This window comes from Lolium perenne, chromosome 3 (genome assembly GCF_019359855.2).
Source record: "Lolium perenne isolate Kyuss_39 chromosome 3, Kyuss_2.0, whole genome shotgun sequence".
Classification (NCBI taxonomy): Eukaryota; Viridiplantae; Streptophyta; class Magnoliopsida; order Poales; family Poaceae; genus Lolium; species Lolium perenne.
Window position 1 is genome coordinate 297400424 of NC_067246.2, and position 20140 is coordinate 297420563.

General features: G+C 43.0%; 1 protein-coding gene and 1 pseudogene across 1 annotated transcript; one reads left to right on the forward strand and one right to left on the reverse strand.

The window, feature by feature from the left end:
* Positions 1 to 13633: 13633 nt before the first annotated feature.
* LOC127345063 (uncharacterized) lies at positions 13634 to 16035 on the forward strand (annotated as a pseudogene).
* A 322-nt stretch (positions 16036 to 16357) lies between these two features.
* LOC127345067 (probable LRR receptor-like serine/threonine-protein kinase PAM74) lies at positions 16358 to 19399 on the reverse strand. Its single transcript, XM_071827602.1, has 10 exons — positions 19337 to 19399; positions 19094 to 19188; positions 18858 to 18929; positions 18688 to 18759; positions 18375 to 18455; positions 17997 to 18166; positions 17634 to 17899; positions 17389 to 17519; positions 17155 to 17219; positions 16358 to 17052 (listed from the first exon to the last, which is right to left on the reverse strand). Exons 1-10 carry the CDS (start codon positions 19397 to 19399, stop codon positions 16358 to 16360), a joined length of 1710 nt encoding a protein of 569 aa, XP_071683703.1.
* Positions 19400 to 20140: the final 741 nt, after the last annotated feature.

A 20140-nucleotide genomic window follows, 5' to 3' on the forward strand; every position in this document is an offset into this window, starting at 1 on the left:
ATAGCATAACTTTGATAATCAACATAACAAGTATTCTCTATTCATCGGATCCCAACAAACGCAACATATAGAATTACAGATAGATGATCTTGATCATGTTAGGCAGCTCACAAGATCCGACAATGATAGCACAATGGGGAGAAGACAACCATCTAGCTACTGCTATGGACCCATAGTCCAGGGGTGAACTACTCACACATCACACCGGAGGCGACCATGGCGGTGTAGAGTCCTCCGGGAGATGATTCCCCTCTCCGGCAGGGTGCCGGAGGCAATCTCCTGGATCCCCCGAGATGGGATCGGCGGCGGCGGCGTCTCTGGAAGGTTTTCCGTATCGTGGCTCTCGGTACTGGGGTTTTTCGTCACGGAGACTTTTTATAGGCGGAAGGGCAGGTCAAGAGGCGGCACGGGGGCCCCACACTACAGGCCGGCGCGGCCAAGGGGGGGCCGCGCCGCCCTATGGTGTGGCCCCTCCGTGGCCCCTCTTCGTCTCTCCTTCGGACTTCTGGAAGCTTCGTGAGAAAATAGGCCCCTGGGCTTTGATTTCGTCCAATTCCGAGAATATTTCCTTACTAGGATTTCTGAAACCAAAAACAGCAGAAACAAAGAATCGGCACTTCGGCATCTTGTTAATAGGTTAGTTCCAGAAAATGCACGAATATGACATAAAGTGTGCATAAAACATGTAGATAACATCAATAATGTGGCATGGAACATAAGAAATTATCGATACGTCGGAGACGTATCACTCCTAAAACCCTAAATTAATTAGGAACCCTAGTTCCATTATTACATGTGAACCCTAATTTGCTTCTAACCTAAACCCAAGGTTAGAATAGGTGATCATGGTACTTTATTTCAAATCATAGAGCCATCATTAGCAACTAAAAGGCATACCTATGTCCACATAAACTGTAGAACCCTATCACTAGCAATTTAATATTCCATGTATACATATCACTAAACCTAGTTGATCAAGTAGGATCAACCAAGTATAAAACCCTAGTTCCTCTTCCAAACACCACCATACTTAGTTATCCATAATTAGCATCACACCATTATGATGAACCCTAATAGCAACTACACCTACTATTTTGTATTACATTCCATACTCCACTAAACCCTACCAGTGTTGGATAATTATCAACCATCCTACTTAGGAGTCAATTATTCCTTACTTAGTGAACCAAATAGCAAACCATATACACCCTCAATCCTAATTGTAATACTTCTTATTACTTAAGAAGTATGTTCTTCAAAAGTTATTCTTTTGAAGTAAATAAGGAGTAGCCATCAAACCTGCTTCATAGGATCTATAAACCCTAGCCAACTATCACCAATAAGATATACCACCTTGATAGCAACTATTGGTAATTAAGATGTTTAGGCTTAATTCAACAATAAAGCCTAGTAGCTGATGAATCCAACTAGGTTGTGATCCATTTACCACTTACTCCAGAAACAATTAGAACCATAGAAAACCATAGAACCCCACAAATCTAATAATCATACTTGTTCTTTATTAAATAACATGTTCTTCAAAAGTTATTCTTTTGAAATATATAATAAGTAATCATCAACCATGCACTATAGGACTTAAAACTGACAACTGCTCTTTACTTATTATACAACTACTATTCCTGGGTGTGTATGATTGCTACTATTCATGTTACCACCTGCTTATGATTCTAAAACAACACAACCCTGAATAATAACCTTGTTTGTGAATCACTCTAAAAGTGCAACACACCCTAAACCAATCATTACCACTCACTAATCCTAAATCATCTGGGTTAGGACACGCTTAGAACGATTGCATCTCATACTTATGCATTATGGCATCCTTGCCAATCTTTTAAACATCGTCCTTACCGGACGATGATGCTATTTCAGAATTTGGAGTTATTGCGTATCGAAGACCTTGTCTGCATAATCTTGCAGTCAAGAAAGGCAAGTTCATCACTTGCACATGTCATTTGAGTATTTCTATCAAATTACTTGCAAAGTACTATGAATATCACTATTGCATAAAAAACCAAAACCACTACTTTCATAACTATGAATATGACTATGTGGTGGGCAATGGAACCATGGATTGTGTTGATATGGTAGAGGTTCCATTGCAAGGGTTTATATCCATCTAGGATTAAACAACAAATGTCGCCAGTGATTCTTGTGCCGTAATACCCGTGTTAACCATAAGATCCGGAGTGGGACGGAATAGTCAAAAGTGTTTCCACCTCTCGTTCATCAACGGATGCGCTTTACCGTAGTACACTTGTAATCCAAGGGGGCAAGCGGTGAGGCTGGGGAGTCCTAAGTCCCCACGGCATAGTCCGTAGTACACTTGTCGCCCGAAGGAGCAAGCGGTGAGGCTGGGGAGTCCTAAGTCCCCACGGTATTGCGGTCTATTATGGGTTGCAGCTACCGGCGTAGGAGTGTATGGTAGAGCCCAGCACTGTCGTCGTGGTCGGGGTCCACCTTGAAATCTACAGGAATAATGGGACCGACGTGGACCCAGGGTCGGGGCATGCAACAAAGGGTGGGTGTTCGAGGTAGCGGAGGAACATGATTGGCTAGACCTTATACCGGGCCTCACACCATAGGAAGTGTGGACGAGAACATGACTCGGTTGGCACCAAGGTTAAGATCTCTTATGGGTAAAGCAACACACCTCTGCAGAGTGTAAAGAACCGTGACCTGTCACTCCCTGTTCCGGGATATGGAACTGCGAACGCGGCCGGAAAGGAGCTCCATGAAGTTCTAGTAAACCGGTGAAGGCTGACGGACATAGTTCTTCTGAATAAAAGCAACCTTTTGAAGAAATGGTTTTGAAAACTTGCATTGGTATTAGACTTTCTGGTCTAATGCTGTAGCTAGTGCATTAAACACCTCTTTCCTATAATGAACTTGTTGAGTACGCTCGTACTCATCCCACTCTTAAATCCCCTGCTTAGATATGGAGGCATCGAAGGAGGATCTACAGTGCAAATCGAAGGCCAAGGAGCCAACAACTACTTCACGAGATAGGACCCTGTCAGCGGAGTCAGATACGTCATCCAACAAGGAGAAAACCTGGATTAGCAGTAGAAAGGAACTAGCTTCCTCAACCTAGCTCCTACTTAGCTAGAATCTATTCTTAGCCTCTATAGCTAGTCAAATACTCTACAAATAGAGTTCGTGATAGAATTAGACTACGAGTCGTTCTTCTGGAGTTTATTTGCAGATTTACCTCATTGTAAGGTAGGAGGCTGTGCTGATCTTATGTAATAGAGTCAATTTTGTAATTCTATAGACATGCCTTGGACCCGCATATGTTTCTGTTGTACCACTCTGAGCGATATAATACTAGTGGAACGGTGTTTCATTGGTGTTATATCAGACTTGCATACTACACCATGCAGTGGTATGCCGGGTCACCACAATGTTTCAAATTTCTTCCTTATCGAATATATCCACATATATATACTCAATTCATTGCTGGAAGTTTTCATGAAGTAGAAGAATCTCCCGCACACAACTATGTCCAGTGAGCCACATACATCATCATGCATGTTTTCACTAAGTTAGTTGCCCGTTCAACTCTTGGCCTATGAATGGTATTTTAGTCATTCTCTTTAGAAAAGATTTGCAAGCGTCAAACGATTTAAAAATCAAATGGCTCCAAAAATCCATTTGCATGGAGTTTCATGCGTTACTTTCTAATATGACCTAAATGGCGGTTTCACAAATAAGTGGAATTCAAATCATTTTGCCTTATGGCATTTTAGCGTCAGTGTTATGTGTGTGTGTTTCACCATTAAGATTTATAATAACTTATCCATCGTACATGGAGTAATATCATAATTTGAACAACTCATTGTTTTCATTTGACCAGAGCAAAATAACAATTATTAAGTTCTTTATTATAAATTCTAAGGGCTAGATAGAATGCCAACGACGAACATAATAACACTTTATTTTTGTTCCAGATGTGCATTCCTATCATATTCCTTGTCAGTCACTTAGGCCATTGTATTCTTGTATTGTGTTGTTTTGTATGACAATTCATACCAACCGGCCAATATGGTACTAATACCCAAGAATTTTATTGTGTGACCTAACTAGGAATACAACCGCCGACCGTGGTACGTCGTACATCGCTGCGTCATGACCGATTCGTTCGATTGTTCGCGGCGCCGCGTCAGGACCGATTGACATAACAGAATCCGTCTCTGCCCCATCCACGATTAGACCGTATAACAACACCTAATTAGGCCCATCGATTGTTCTATAATTAACCCGCAGGCTCGGTCGCCTGTCGTCCGCGGAGCCGCAACACCCGGGCGCATGGGCGAGGGCTCGAAGCAGACTACCGGCGCGCTGCCCTCGATGGAAAAGGACGGCGAAGGGGAAGGACGGTGGAGCTCGTGGAGGCGCAGCCGTGTTGTTTTGCCGTGGACGCGGCGGACGCCGACCCTGCGGCTTGCCGGGGATGCAGTCGTCTCGCCTGGGTGCGGAGCTAGATATTCAGTGTGGTCAATACGGAGGAAATTTCTCAAGCTGCTTGCATGGGTCCCGGAAACGGCCGGCGTGAGCGAGGCCGATGAGTTGCAGGTGACCAGATTCGCCTATACAGCCTCCTCACGCATTTTGTGGACACACTGATCTGTTTTGTTGCTGCATCAGAATATTAGATAGACGACCAGGAGGACGATCCCGTATCAGAGAACCGTTTGCTGTACGCCGGCCGGACGCGCGCGCGGCTGCTGAATCAGAATACGATGCGGCTGCTGGATCAGATATTCCCGATCTTGCGAGCGGTGGGTACATTTGCCTTGCTCGTGCGGACTCGATACTACCGGTCTTTGCCTTTGCGGGACTCGATACTACCGGTCTTTGCCTTTGCACTAATGTACTACCTCCGTACCTATATCGGTTTACAGGGTAATTAAACATTTTGAGAAAGAAGTTTAACTACTAATTTGATCAATAAAATATAAGATATATATTATAAAAATTATACTATTGCAAACTTCTTTTGAATATGGATTCAATGGTATAATGTTCGTGGCATATACTTATTTTTTGACTAAATTTATAGTAATTTTTTTCTTGAAATACGTAATTACTCTGTAAACCCGTATGGCGGGAGTATGTAACTTGACTTCGTATAATAAACCGCGTGATGTTTTTATAATTCGATGGAAGCCGGGGCGGTAGTCGTGGAAGGTGGACTGCATGTGTATCTCTACGGCGAGTGACGTGGCGGTGGTGATTGGTTTGCCCTTTGGCTGTTTGGATGGCGAGGACTAGACGGCGGGAATTCCTAGAGTTGTCGGCGTACTGACTCCTCTCAGATCGTTTTATGGATTTCGGGCTCGAAGTCACTGTGGGAATCGAGATATCGGGTGTGTGAAGATTTTTTCAGGCTATAACATCGGCGACACATGTGACTGTCTTAACCCTCTTAGGGCGCTGCTGCTATCTTAGTCACACTATGGCTTCAGGTCAAAAGCCTTGACCTTGCGGTCTCAACAATGGTGGTGTAGGTGGCGTTACCCTATTGGAGGCATTGTTGTGGAGCTCTGATCCTCCTTGGTCTCATTTAGATGGCTTCGGTGGAAAATCTTGGTTCTTCTTGGTTCCTTTTTGTTTCTCTTTGATTTGTTTTGTAAGAGGTTCTTCTTATCACCTTGTGTTGGATTGACCGCGGGTGATTTTATTTATACAACGGGGAGAAAACATGTTTCAAGGAGGATAATTCATTGTTAGTCAATAATGTTACTTTATGGTAGGAATTGAGATGACATCTTTACTATTTAAATATATTTTATTTTTATCCTTATATATTTTTTTATTTTTATTCCGATGCAACGCACGGGCATTTAACTAGTAACATGTATATCATTTATATACAGCTGAGCTAGACTTTCTAGTCTTTTCTTTTATTTCTGCCAAAAAATCTTTTGCAGTTTCTCTTTTAGCTTTCCTCATTATTCAGAAAAACACTTTAACATCATTAACTTCTAGGTTTGTTGGTCAAATACCAATAACCTTGAGGTTCTTACTTTGAAGTTGATCATCATATGACAAGTGTTTCAGATTTCACTATTAGTAACTTTGTAATATGATGAACAATTTCACTCATAATTTTATCCATCATATCATGACGACTTTCCGAGACCATGTCTGTACATGCTAGGCTCGTAATTTTTTTAATTTGGTATTCGCATGCGCAAATCTGGCTTGCACCCGTTGTATGCACATGTAGAATCTATCACACCCGATCATCATGTGATGCTTCAAAAACGACGAGTCTTAGCAACGGTGCATACTAACGACGATCACTTCATGGATATGCGAATATCGTTAGTGCCCCAATAGTTGGAGGATTGTGACGCCTGGCGTCTTCAACCTTCATACATTCCCATAAAACTTATGAGTTTATGTAGTCTCACCAAATTATATTCTATCATCTTGCAATAAGGTCTTAGATATCACATATATCTCATACCTTGATTATTTCTGAAAACTAAATTTTCAGCTCCTTACTTTTCAAACAGATTTTAACTTCAAGTTTCACGGAGACAAGATAACTTTAGGTACTAATTGAAACCATAGCTCTTTGAATCAACAATGTGAGGTTTACTAAAAGTTTGCAATAGGACTTAATCAATTCTTGATTCTTTAACAATACGGTACCAATCCGTAAAGTTTCTTGTCAGATTTTAACAGTATTTCTATCTCAATTACAAGACTAGCGTATGGTAGAAAACGGATGCCAATACTACAAAATAAATTCAAAATACTACTCAGACTATGTTTATGATAATTAGTTCATGTTTTAATCTAATTACTAATGAACTCCCACTTAATACAACATCCCTCATAGTTGTTAAGTGGTACACGATCCACATCCACTACACCAAAACCGATCATCACGTGAGATGATGTAGCTTCAATGGTGAACATCAACATGTTGATCACATCATCCATATGACTCGTGTTCAACCTTTCGGTTTCCGTTGTCCCGAGGCCATGTCTGTACATGCTAGGCTCGTCAAGCAAACCCAAGTATTCCGCTTGTGCAACATGGCTTACACCCGTTGTATGTGAACGTTGAGTCTATCACATCCGATCATCACGAGATGCTTCGAAACGACGAACTATATCAACGGTGCATACGAGGGGAGAACACTTTATTATCTTGATATTAATGTGAGGGATCATCTTATAATGCTACCGTCGCGTTCTAAGTAAAATAAGATGCATAAAGGATTAACATCACATGCAATTCATATGTGATATGATATGGCCCTTTAGTCTTTGCGCCTTCGATCTTCATCTCCAAAGCACGGACATGATCTCCATCATCAATGGTCATGATCTCCATCATCATCGGCGTAGCGTCAAGGTCCATGACACCGTCTTCATGGTTGTTCACCTCATGTAGCAACTATTACAACTACTTTGAAATACTACTCAACATGAAATTTAAAGACAACCATAAGGCTCCTGCCGGTTGCCACAATACAATAATGATCATCTCATACATATTCATCATCACATTATGGCCATATCACATCACCAAACCCTGCAAAAACAAGTTAGACGTCTCTAATTTGGTTTGCATATTTTACGTGGTTTAGGGTTTTCGAGAGAGATCTAATCTACCTACGAACATGAACCACAACGGTGATACTACTGTTGTCAATAGAAGAGTAAATTGAATCTTCACTATAGTAGGAGAGACAGACACCCGCAAAGCCTCTTATGCAATACAAGTTGCATGTCGAACGAGGAACAAGTCTCATGAACGCGGTCATGTAAAGTTAGTCCGGGCCGCTTCATCCCACTATGCCACAAAGATGCAAAGTACTCAAACTAAAGGCAACAAAAACATCAACGCCCACAAAAACATTGTATTCTACTCATGCAACCATCTATGCATAGACACGGCTCTGATACCACTGTAGGGATTCGTTGCACAGAAAACAAAAAAATTCCTACCGCGAGAACGCAATCCAAGCCAAGATGCAATCTAGAAGACGAATGCAACGAGGGGATGATCGAGACTCACCCTTGAAGATTTCCAAAGCCTATAAGAGTAGGCTCTTATTGCTGCGGTAGACGATCACTTGACGCTTGCAAAAGTGCGTAGAAGATCTTGATCACGGTGCCACAGTCGGGCAGCACCTCCGTACTCGGTCACACGTTCGGTGTTGATGAAGACGACGCCCTTCTCCCCGTTCTAGCGGGCAGCGGAAGTAGTAGATCCTCCTCGGAATCCCGGCAGCACGACGGCATGGTGGCGGTGGTGGTGGAGATCTCCGACAGAGCTTCGCCTAAGCTATGTGGGAGAGAGAGGTAGGAGGGAACCGCTAGGGTTTGGGAGAGGGGGCGCCGGCTAGGGCAGCCTTGAGGGGTGCGGCCATGGTGGAGTTTATGTGGCTGGCCAGCCCCTCTCCTACCCTCTTTATATAGGTGGAAGCCCCAAGGTTTAGGTCAAAGTGTCCGAATAAGACCCCAACATAAACCTTCCATGTGACCAAACCTAGGGGGAGTGGGACTCCCCCTTTCCTAGGTGGGGTGGCCGGCCACCATGGGGAGGAGTCCACTTGGGACTCCTCCTCCCTTAGGCTGGCCGGCCAAGGTGGGTGGAGTCCCAGAAGGACTCCACCTTCCATCCTTATTTCTTCCGGACTCTTCTAGAACCTTCTAGAACCTTCCAGAGAAAATACCGGATCATTTTCAAACCTAGAAAATGACTTCCTATATATGAATCTTATTCTCCGGACCATTCCGGAACTCCTCGTGATGTCCTGGATCCCATCCGAGACTCCGAACAAAACTTCGAACTCCATTCCATATTCCATATCTACTTAAACGACATCAAACCTTAAGTGTGTCACCCTACGGTTCGTGAACTATGTAGACATGGTTGAGACTTCTCTTCGACCAATAACCAATAGCGGGATCTGGAGATCCATAATGGCTCCCACATATTCAATGATGACTTAGTGATCGAATGAACCATTCACATACGATACCAATTCCCTTTGTCACGCGATATTTTACTTGTCCGAGGTTTGATCATCGGTATCACTCTATACCTTGTTCAACCTCGTCTCCTGACAAGTACTCTTTACTCGTACCATGGTATGTGGTCTCTTATGAACTTATTCATATGCTTGCAAGACATTAGACGACATTCCACCGAGAGGGCCCAGAGTATATCTATCCGTCATCGGAATGGACAAATCCCACTGTTGATCCATATGCCTCAACTCATACTTTCCGGATACTTAATCCCACATTTATAACCACCCATTTACGCAGTGGCGTTTGATGTAATCAAAGTACCTTTCCGGTATAAGTGATTTACATGATCTCATGGTCATAAGGACTAGGTAACTATGCATCGAAAGCTTATAGCAAATAACTTAATGACGTGATCTTATGATACGCTTAATTGGGTGTGTCCATTACATCATTCATATAATGACATAACCTTGTTATTAATAACATCCAATGTTCATGATCACGAAACCATGATCATCTATTAATCAACAAGCTAGTTATACAAGAGGCTTACTAGGGACTCCTTGTTGTTCACATAACACACATGTATCAATGTTTCGGTTAATACAATTATAGCATGGTATGTAAACATTATCATAAACTTAAAGATATATTATAATAACCATTTTATTATTGCCTCTTGGGCATATCTCCAACAAAAACTGATTATTATCTATTGTTTATCATGAACTATGACCTGGTTTATATAATAGGTAATACATCGTATGTAATATAACCAGTTAGTCAAGAAAGGTAAAATCAGTTGTGAAGCATATACTTGCTATATGCTCGAAGTTCTCCAAGGCATATTTGCATCATCTGCAAAATACATCACCACACGTATGCTAAGAAGAGTACCAGGCATGTTTTTCTGTTAGATCAATGAACCATTGCTTGTTGTAGTTAGAGTTTTTTATCCCCAGTGTTTACTAAGCTAAATTACATTTGTTAACTGCCATACGAGAATTCTTCCAAGCAAAAAAGGGAAGATGTGCTTGCATTGAGTTCTAATTGATTGAGCTCACAATGTATGTGGGGCTGACGAAAAATAGATACACATGCGAAATGAGGGCAAAAATTTTGAGGATATTACAACAGGCTCAAATGGTGGTTCTCAACGACACGTAAGGAGCGATGGTTCTGTTGTTCAACTTGAAATGATATGAATTATTTTTTATATAATAGATGAATCATGATATGATTAGTTAGAGAGAAGCCATGAAGTCTTTTGATGAGAGCGGATATGTTGCGTTGTTCTTTCAATTTAGAGCCTTTGCATTTGTGTTTGGATGATAGAAGGTTTTCACATAATTGATTAACAATGCATTTGTATTCTTATTTGTTAAGATGGTGGTTTCCATCTCATTTGTGTTAATGATTGATATGTGTAATCCGATTAATATTTTTTGAACATTCAGTTGTTGCCTTATTACATTGAGTGTAACATATGGTTCTCTAATATATGTTTCGATTTGCAAAAACAAATCCACTGACAATCAGTATTTGAGTGTAGGATAAGTTTTTATTTGTGTTAAAGTCACAACATGACACTGAGATGTTCAAGCTTCCGTTTCGACGCTTATATGGACTGCCCTTGATATGTTATTTTGTAAGGTGTCTACCTTTCCATCTTATATAAAGTTGATCACAACAGTTTATGTATGCCGATTATGCTCATCTCAATGATATGTGTTGGAACTACAAAACTAAGTTTAAAGTATGCACCAGTTCTCTCCCATGAGGAACTAGAGGCACGTATATATGGAACATGGGAAGGCAATGAAAATAAAAATCCAAGAACACAACATGTATTTTTTAGAACGTACTACTGCAATCTGGGATAGGTATTTAAAGTTGGAGGGATTTGGACAGCCGTAGCAATGCACGGGCATTCAACTAGTATAACAAAACCACCAGTAGAGCATCTGACATCTAGATCACTTGCCCAACCTGCATCTAAATATATGCACTAAGAAGAGTGGAAGCTGACTTCTAAAAAGTAAGACCAACTGTTTTTATGCCATGAATATACCTCAAATCCTCTTAACGGCTGTCCAATAAGTAGAAGTACGAGCATGAAGAATACTGGCTGATCTTATTAACTAAAAAAATAAAGATCAGATCGAGTCAATGTCAAATGTTGAAGTGCACCTACGATACTCATGTAGCGTGTAACATCCTCCGAGCCAAGAGAAGATCGATCTGTTAATGTCAAAGTATCACTAGTGGAGAGAGGTGTAGTTTAGAACGTGCAAGTACTCATTCCAACACGATCTAAAACCTCTCTGTAGCATATTTTTCCTGATTTATAATCAAACCATTGGACATTTTGTGAACCTACAGACCTTAGAAAGAAATGAAGATCACCAAGATCGTTAAGAGTAAACTCTAAACTCAAGAGTATGAAGCAATGATGTAATAGCCTGATCTGACGAACTTGTCACTATGATGTCATCAACATAAATAAGCATGAAGATAGTGATACCTAACTTGTCATATAAAAAAGTGAGGTGTTGGCTTTAGATGGAATGAAACCTATAGTATGCAGCTTTGAACTGAGGCGAGAAAACCATGCACGGGGAACCTGTTTCAGACCATATAAAGATTTGTCAAGTTTGCATATGAGTTTGGGGTAGCGGAAGATCCAATACATGGTGGTTATCTCATATAAACTTCCTCTTTCAGAACACCATGTAAAAATGATATCTTGACATCTAGCTGCCTTAAGCTCCATCCTCGAGAGACTGATATAGAGAAAATGAGCCTGGTAGTAGCAATCTTTACAACAAGACTAAAAGTGTCTTCATAATCTATACAATATCCTTATTTGAATCCCTTTGCAACAAGACTTGCTTTGTACCTATCAATTGTACCATCAACATTTTTCTTGATTCCATAAACCCATTTGCAGCCAATTATGTTTTTGTTAGACCTTGGTGGTACAAGATGCCACGCATTGTTAGAAATAAGAGCATCATAATCATAATTATCTTGCATAGTTTCCTTCCAATTGGAGTCACTGAGAGCCTCAGAAAGATTTCTTGATTCCCATGTAGATGTGAGCAGAGCATAGAGAATTGTACCATTAGTATATTTTTTTGGATTGTGAATACCTTTTTACAGACATGTTGTAACACATGTAGCAGGAGGCGGTATAGGCGCATACTGTTCTAAAAATCTGGGCGCAGACAAATCAGAATCAACAATATGGCTAGTAGTAATGTCACTAGCTATTGTCTCCTCCTACTATTGCATGCACGTGGACGATGTCGTTGTCTCCTCCTACCGCGGCGAGCATGGGGGCGCCATCGTGTGTGTTGTTGTTGTCTACTGCTGCGGCGAGCGCGTGAGCACGGGAGAGGCAAGTGTAGTCGGCGACGTGGCGCGTGGTGGCTGTCTCGAGGCGGGAGACCAGCCGGACAAACCTTGGAGAGCAGGAGAAGCCCGGGTCTCGGGGGATGTGGCGGCACGAGGCTGGCTCATGTGCGTTCGCGTGGAAGTGTGGACGTCAGGTGCTGCCAGCAAAGGATCTGAGGCCAAATGTGGAATCGAACATGACTCAGGATTAGTGCGGGTCTCCCTTGTCCTATTCTCCTCTTGCTCTCCATTGTTTGTTGTGCTTGTTTCACCGTTTTTTTAGAATGTTGTCTCAGATTTTGAGAGAGACATGGAGGAGGCTCTTCGGCAGCGGCCTGTAGAGGCTCAACAACAGGCACAAGATGCAAATAGTGACCATTAGCATGCACACCGGTGTCACTAAATGTCAAAGAGGGATTGTGTGGTGGAAGAAGAAGTTCTTCATAGTGGCGACGACTAGCGTTCGGATGAAGAGAGGTAAATGGGAAAACATTTTCATCAAAGACAACATCCCGAGAGATATAAACACGATTAGTAGCCATATGAATGCACTTCGCTCTTTTTTATAAGGGACTATAACCAAGAAAAACACATTGTTTGGAACGAAAAGACAACTTGTATTTGTGATAGGGGCGTAGGTTGGCCAACATGCACAACTAAACATTCTCAAGGAGTCTGACTTTTACTTCACCCCCCTCATGCAGCTAGTAACACTGTTGGGATCCAAATGTATAACACAACATAGTTCAAGCTCCGTTTATTCTCATACGACATCCAACGGGCTAAATGAGAAACGTAAAAATTCCCATACAATCAATCAATCAGGCCCTATACACTAGATTTGCTGCCTTTCACTCTTTTACTGAATGCAAAAAATGAAATACATGAGCGAGGTAGTCCTAATAATCCACAAAGTAGTCAACAACTTGCCAACTTTGCCATGCCTAAAGACAGCCAAGCACCTCGCTCACGTATTTCATTTTAAAAAAATCAGACAATGAACCGGTTAATCAGTGATTCGACCGGTAAAAACCAGAACTAATAGTCTCACCTGTCCGCTGTTTAAAACTATATATGCTCCAAACAAGCTTTTTTTTTTTCTGTTAATTATAAAGAAGGAAATATAAGTCGTGATGGAGGCCATCGTGTATGGGAGCCCATCCTGCCATGAAATTTGACGATGGAGGCCCATTACGTACTATCTTATCTATGTTCGGCATACGCATACCCCAGCGGCCGGAAGTCTCCCGCTTTCCGCCGCCGCGCCGCCATGCTCCGCCTGCTCACCCGCATCCTCTCTTCTTCTCCCGCCGCCTCCTCCACCTCCCCTCTCCACCGGCTGCTCTCAGCGGCTGCCTCCCCAAGCCCCTGGTTCTCCGTCGAGCAGTACCTCGTCGACACCTGCAGCCTCACCACAGCGCAAGCCGCCAAGGCCTCCACCAAGCTCTCCCACCTCAAGTCCCCCACCAACCCCGACGCCGTCCTCGCCTTCCTCGCCGCTCTCGGCCTCTCCAACGCCGACGTCGCTGCCCTCGTCGCCAAGGACCCGCGGGTCCTCTGCGCCGGCGTGGAGGCAACCCTGGCCCCTGTCGTCCTTGGCCTCACCGGAATCGGCCTCTCAAATAACGACATCGCGCGCCTCCTATCCCTCGTTCCATCCAGCCTCCGCTGTAGGTGCGTCGTCTCCAACCTACAATACTGCCTGCTGCTCTACGGCTCCTACGAGAACCTCCTCCGAGTGTTGAAATTCGGCAATAGTATCCTCAAATACAGCCTCGAGAGGATCATAAAGCCCAACGTCGCCATCATGCGGGACTGCGGTATAGCTGACTGTGATATTGCCAAGCTGAGCACAGCTATGCCGAGGATTCTCACAATCAACCCGGAGCGCGTCCGGGTGCTCGTGGCGTTTAGGCGTGTCCCCTGGCTCTCCGATGTTCAGACACGCGCTGCACGCCGTCGCGTTCCTCGGCGAGGACAAGATCTCCACGAAAGTGGACTACCTGAAGAAGACGTTCAGGTGGTCGGATGCTGAGGTGCGTATTGCTGTTTGTAAGGCTCCGATGCTGCTCACGAGGTCCAAGGACACGCTGCAGAGCAAATCAGAGTTTCTTATCTCTGAGCTGGGGTTGGAACCCGCGTACATCGCTCACCGGCCCGTAATGATCAGTCTTAGCCTCGAGGGCCGGCTCAGGCCCCGGTACTATCTCCTAAAGTTTCTAAAGGAAAAGGGATTGCTACATCACAATTTGTGCTACTATACAATTGTCAAGCTGGCCGAGAAGGTACTCATGGAGAGGTACATATCCCCTCACAGTGAAGCCGCACCGCACCTCGCTCAAGACTATGCAGCCGCTTGCAGAGGAGAAGCGCCTGCTAGATTCATATTTGCTTGAACCAAGAGCATGGTGTTGAATTCTGAAAATGCGTACTGCGCAACAAAGAATTCTTGTAAGCTGGTCATTCATGTATCACTATGCCTAACTGGATGTTTATTCTCTGCTATTGCGTGCTGGTTCTGTCGTTTCTAGCTAGCTGAAAGTTGATATTTCATTTGTGAGTTGGGCTATGTCCACTACATCAATCAGTAGAGAAGGGAAAATGGTATGGTTGTGAACTTATCAATCCCCATGCTTTATGGACACATGTTGAAAGTATCAGTGACTAGTATGTCTGCACTATTGATATCTTTGTGGATACTGATGCGGAAGCTGCGGAGTGTTCTCAAATGGTTCTTACAGTACTGTGTCAGGTTAACTCTTTAGGGTCTGCTAAATTACTATATACTTCTCCAATTTCCTTGTTCCTTCATAATCAGTTTTTTCACGGAGATGTTTCGTCTACTAGAGAAACTGAGTATGTTTACTTCTCTCACCTCTTTTTTCATGGATTACAGATAGTGAATTGAATTGATCATTCCTCTTCTTCTTTTTCTATCTTCATCCAGGCTCACCCTCATCATCCAATCTTGACATACTACAGTCTGACAGCTCATTAATTGGAATTCGTAAACACCGTTTGTGCGCAAAGTTTCGTCTTGCTTGAATTGCATTGAGGCCAGTATCAGAGCTTCAATGGCAGAACCTGTTGCAGCCTGGAGGACTATTGTACAGATCAATGACGATGAACACTGTGGGTGGTAAGTGCTAAGTTACTACTGTAATCCTATATACCTATTGCTGCCCATAATTTCTCTCCCTAGTGCATGAGCCTGGCCACCGGGGAGGGACCGCTAGGACATGCTCATGCCGAGTACTGTGTGGTGTGCAGGGAGAGGTGTGCCAAGAGGTTAGAGGTGAGAACATCGATCATTTGATGCTACATCGAAATGAGATGATAGCATTGCAGTTGTCTGGAGCTTAAACAATTGAGTGCATTTTTAGTTCTCCTATTGCAGCTTTTATCAAAACAATGGGAAAGTAGTATGGTGATGATCAACAGGTGGTAATAATCTGTTTTGCAGTTTCATGTTCAGAGAATCGTAGGTGGTGTGTGTGGAGGAGAGACGACCGAACATATAAGGCATCTTGGAATCATCAAGGCTAAGGCAGCAGAGATTCTGAAATGTCAAATGGGAAATTTATATTGTAAGTGCTACCATCACCTATAAATCACGCTAGCCGATTGCCACACAAATGGTTCTCAATTTACTCATGGGCTCACCCATACACATATACATTAAATACGAGAATAATATTTTAGGAATATCTAACTGCCTAGTCCTGAACCATCTCTAGAGTGGCTTTCATTCCCAAACTGCTGTAAGGTGAAAACCACTGGATAGTACAAATATTTAGGCAGCATTGTAGGAGTACATAAATATTGGGACACCAGTTGTCAAACTATAAGCACTTTGCACTTGACTTCATATTAAATAACGACATGATTAACAATCTCTCACAGAGAATTGAAGAAAACAACAATTATATAGCTGGTTCTAGATGAAGAGTCCTTCAACGTGCACTGGACCTGGACACCTCGTAACCACCGTAGGCATTCTGAGCTCTGTCTCAAATGTAGTATCGTTGCTCATATCAGCGGACTGCGCACTGGTGTAAGCATTATAATTCCAGCTAGAGTCCTCGCCGCTGTTACCACCGGTGTGCAAGCCATGAGCACGGCCTGCCTCGAGGTCGATGCACTCCTGCAGTTGTGCCACCACGTCAGCCATGGCGGGTCGTTGTGTCGACGCCTGCGCGGTGCATTTGAGGGCGATCTCCGTCACCTTCCACACACCGTTTACATCGTAATCTCCATGCATGCGCGCGTCCACCACAGTCTCGATGTTGCCTCGTGCCAGTCGCTTCCGTGCCCAATAGATGATGCTTGTGGGCTCTGGATCCGAAAGGATGGCTTGCTTCCCCGTGACTAATTCTAGAAGCACCACGCCGAAGCTGTACACATCACTCTTAGTCGTTGGTTGCATAGTGGCCTGGTATTCAGGATCGACGTACCCTGGGGTACCAACAAGCGTATTTGTGGAAATGTAGGCGTCGTTATGCTGGTCAAAGGCCTTGGACAAGCCGAAATCGGCGATCTTGGCTTCCAATCTTGCGTTCAGTAGGATGTTGGTGGCCTTGACGTCTCTGTGGATGAGGGGTGGATTGCACCCCTTGTGTACATACTCCAACCCTACACATCACATGACCAGACAACTATAACTTTCATGTGTGGCTTTGAAGATTGAAAAGTGGTGTCTTCTTTGTTTCAAAAATGAAGTTGATTCGTGTTTACCTTGTGCAGATTCATGTGCGATTCGAAGTCTCTCTCCCCATGGTAAACTTCTGTTGTGGTTGCTTCTCGCAAATACAAACAACACCATGATTTCTGAATCAATAACCAGTAGGTAGTTTAGATGAACCAGACTCACGTATTTGCATGGCTAGACTTTTCATATGCTCTAATCTTTTCTTGGAGTCCAAAACACCATTTTAATGACCAGGTTAAAGTGAAATAAACTTTGTATACATACCGGCAATGTGCTCTCGTAGGGTTCCTTGGGCCATGTACTCGTACACAAGTGCCATGTACTCCCCGTCCTTGCAGTAACCAATCATAGAGACAAGGTTCTTGTGATGAATCCGGGTCAAAATCTGAGCCTGCACAAGCACATAAATTTTCATATCGAAACTGCCGATTTCCGCTTCAAACTGAACACCTACATGTATACAGTAAGCACTCCATGCATTTCAAAGAGTTTGGTATCATGGTACCTCTGCGAGGAACTCCTTGTTTCCTTGATTGGAGGAGTGAGACCGTAGCTTCACTGCCACTTGAATGCCATCCTGTAAGAAGCCATCGTAGACATTGCCGAAGCCCCCCCGGCCGAGCACTCGCTGGAAGCCATTGGTTATCATATCAAGTTCCTCATACGTGAACCGGCGGTTCTCAACTAGCCGCAGCGATTCACTGTCATTGCCATAGCCCGTTGACATTTCTTCCTCGTTTTCTGGCTTTACGGTGGTCTTGTTCATCGATCCTTCATGTAGACATAGGCAATTTATAAATTGATACATACCACATCTGGATATTGATGTGTCATAGCTAAATCATGGAGAAAAGGGCCTCACTCTCACCTCGCTGCTGGTTCCGCCGTCTTAGCAGGCAAAAGACTACTAGTGCCACAGATACTATCACCACAATGACAAGTACTGGGACGATAATGTAGATGGCCACTTTGCTCTTTCTTTTAGCAGCAACTTTACATGAATTACCGCTGGTGCAAAGGTTTGGATTGTTGCCATGTCTAATAAATTAAGGACCAAGTTAATTAATGTAAATGCTTAATGGAGTTTATCAAGTACTCCCCCTGCCCTGGTTAACTAGACGTCCGCGTATTTCAGGTCCAACTTTAGCCATCAATCGGGCAAACGAAGTGTAGGCTATGTGTGGTCAAATTAAGTTAAATCTGAAAATACGTTGGACGCCTGAAAACTAGACCATATTATACATACCTTAGATCCAGGGAGCCATCTTGAATTCTTTTGAGAAGTCCAGGGGGAATTGATCCATTGAGCTGATTGCCAGACAAATCTCTAGAGGAAACAGATTAAAACACTATATATATTTGTACATGGATACATGATCAGTCAATTAGTAAATCGGTCAATGTTTCCTGAGAGTTGCCTATATATACCTTGCTGGAACTAATTGATCTCGTTATTACATACATGCAATGTGTTGTTGTTTCTTAGTGTGTAAATAAATGTATGTGTATACGAGGCAATGTGTAATTATCTAATTTGTGTTTATTGTTGCCCTACTTACATAAATGTCAATGATTGTAATTGCGAAAGGGCATCTGGAATTGAGCCTATCAAGTTATTGTTTGACAAATCCCTGCAAGGTAAAGAAATAATATATTTATTTTCATAAAGCGTATGTTGCTGAAAATTAGAGATAAATTAAGCCAAATAAATCAAGAAATCCAAACATACAAGTGTTGGAGAGCTTTGAGGTTCGCGAAAGAAGATGATATATCACCATTCAAGCCATTGAAGGACAAATTCCTAAAAAAACACGAAGATCGGTTTCATTTTCCAAAGATAAATAAAAAAGCCTTTTGGTCTCTAAATTGCTGTCCAGTTCAAGATTTGATCCTTAAAAGCCAAACACCTAGTCAACGCCGTCTGCATCACCGCCGTGGGGGGCAGGAAGAAGTCCTTCTCGTCACCATTGTGCACCCTGCCCGTCGTCGAACCACGGGGTCCAGATGCGGTCGTGCGGGTCGTCGGGGTACCTGACAATGTAAGGTTTGTCCGGGTTCATCTAGCTTTGCCAAAGCCAGCGGCAGCGATATGTGCTGATGATGAACTAAGGAGATGAGGATGACGAAATAAACAGGTCAATCTAAGGAGAGATAAGGAGAATGGGTCATCGAAACCAATTCAAACAAGAAAATAGAGCGATGGTTTACCTGTATCACAGATGAGGCCGCCGATCGAATCGCCTCGCCAAGTACCTCTGCATCTTCGGCCATGGTCCTCATTCTCCTCTCCTCTCCTCGCCGAGCAAGAGTCAAAGTCTAAGTCACACGCGACGCACGCGTTAGATGCACCTCATCTCATATTTATAGATGGGAAGGCTAAGACGTTGTTTGGAGGGAAAAGGCAGTTTTCGTTCTCCCTTTGCTGTGAGGTTGGATGGAACCAGCGATCTTGTGAGGTTGAACGGTCTAGATGACTACTGACACGGATTGATGACATGGATTTCATCTTAACTCTCTTCCACCCACGCTATTTAATTGCTACTAGTGATGGTCACCCGCTTCTTCCTCAAAAGGTGGGAGAAAATGTTTCGTATCTCAAGGGAAATGACACAAGTCGTCCTTTGCTTAACTCTCTTGCACCCACCACATACTCTTCGTATCAACTCACTATGTTTGTTCCCGATGCTTACTTAATGCAGAGCAGTCGTCCTTCCCGCTTTGTTTTCTGCAATAAATATGTTAAGTTTTCCTACTTCTGAATACGGTGAATTGAAATTTTCAATACACATTTCTACCTTTGCTTCAGCCGAAATTTTTGTTTCCATCATCTAGATGATTACTACCTTCGTTTCGTTGAATAATCCGCTGCACGCTTTGCAAAAGCGAACTTTGACCCCAAAAAATTGAGCAACAAAATCTTGATTATATTATACACAATTAGTATCGTTGTATTCGTATTGAAAAACACTTTTTGTTGATTCTAATTTTATACCAACAATCTTTACATATATG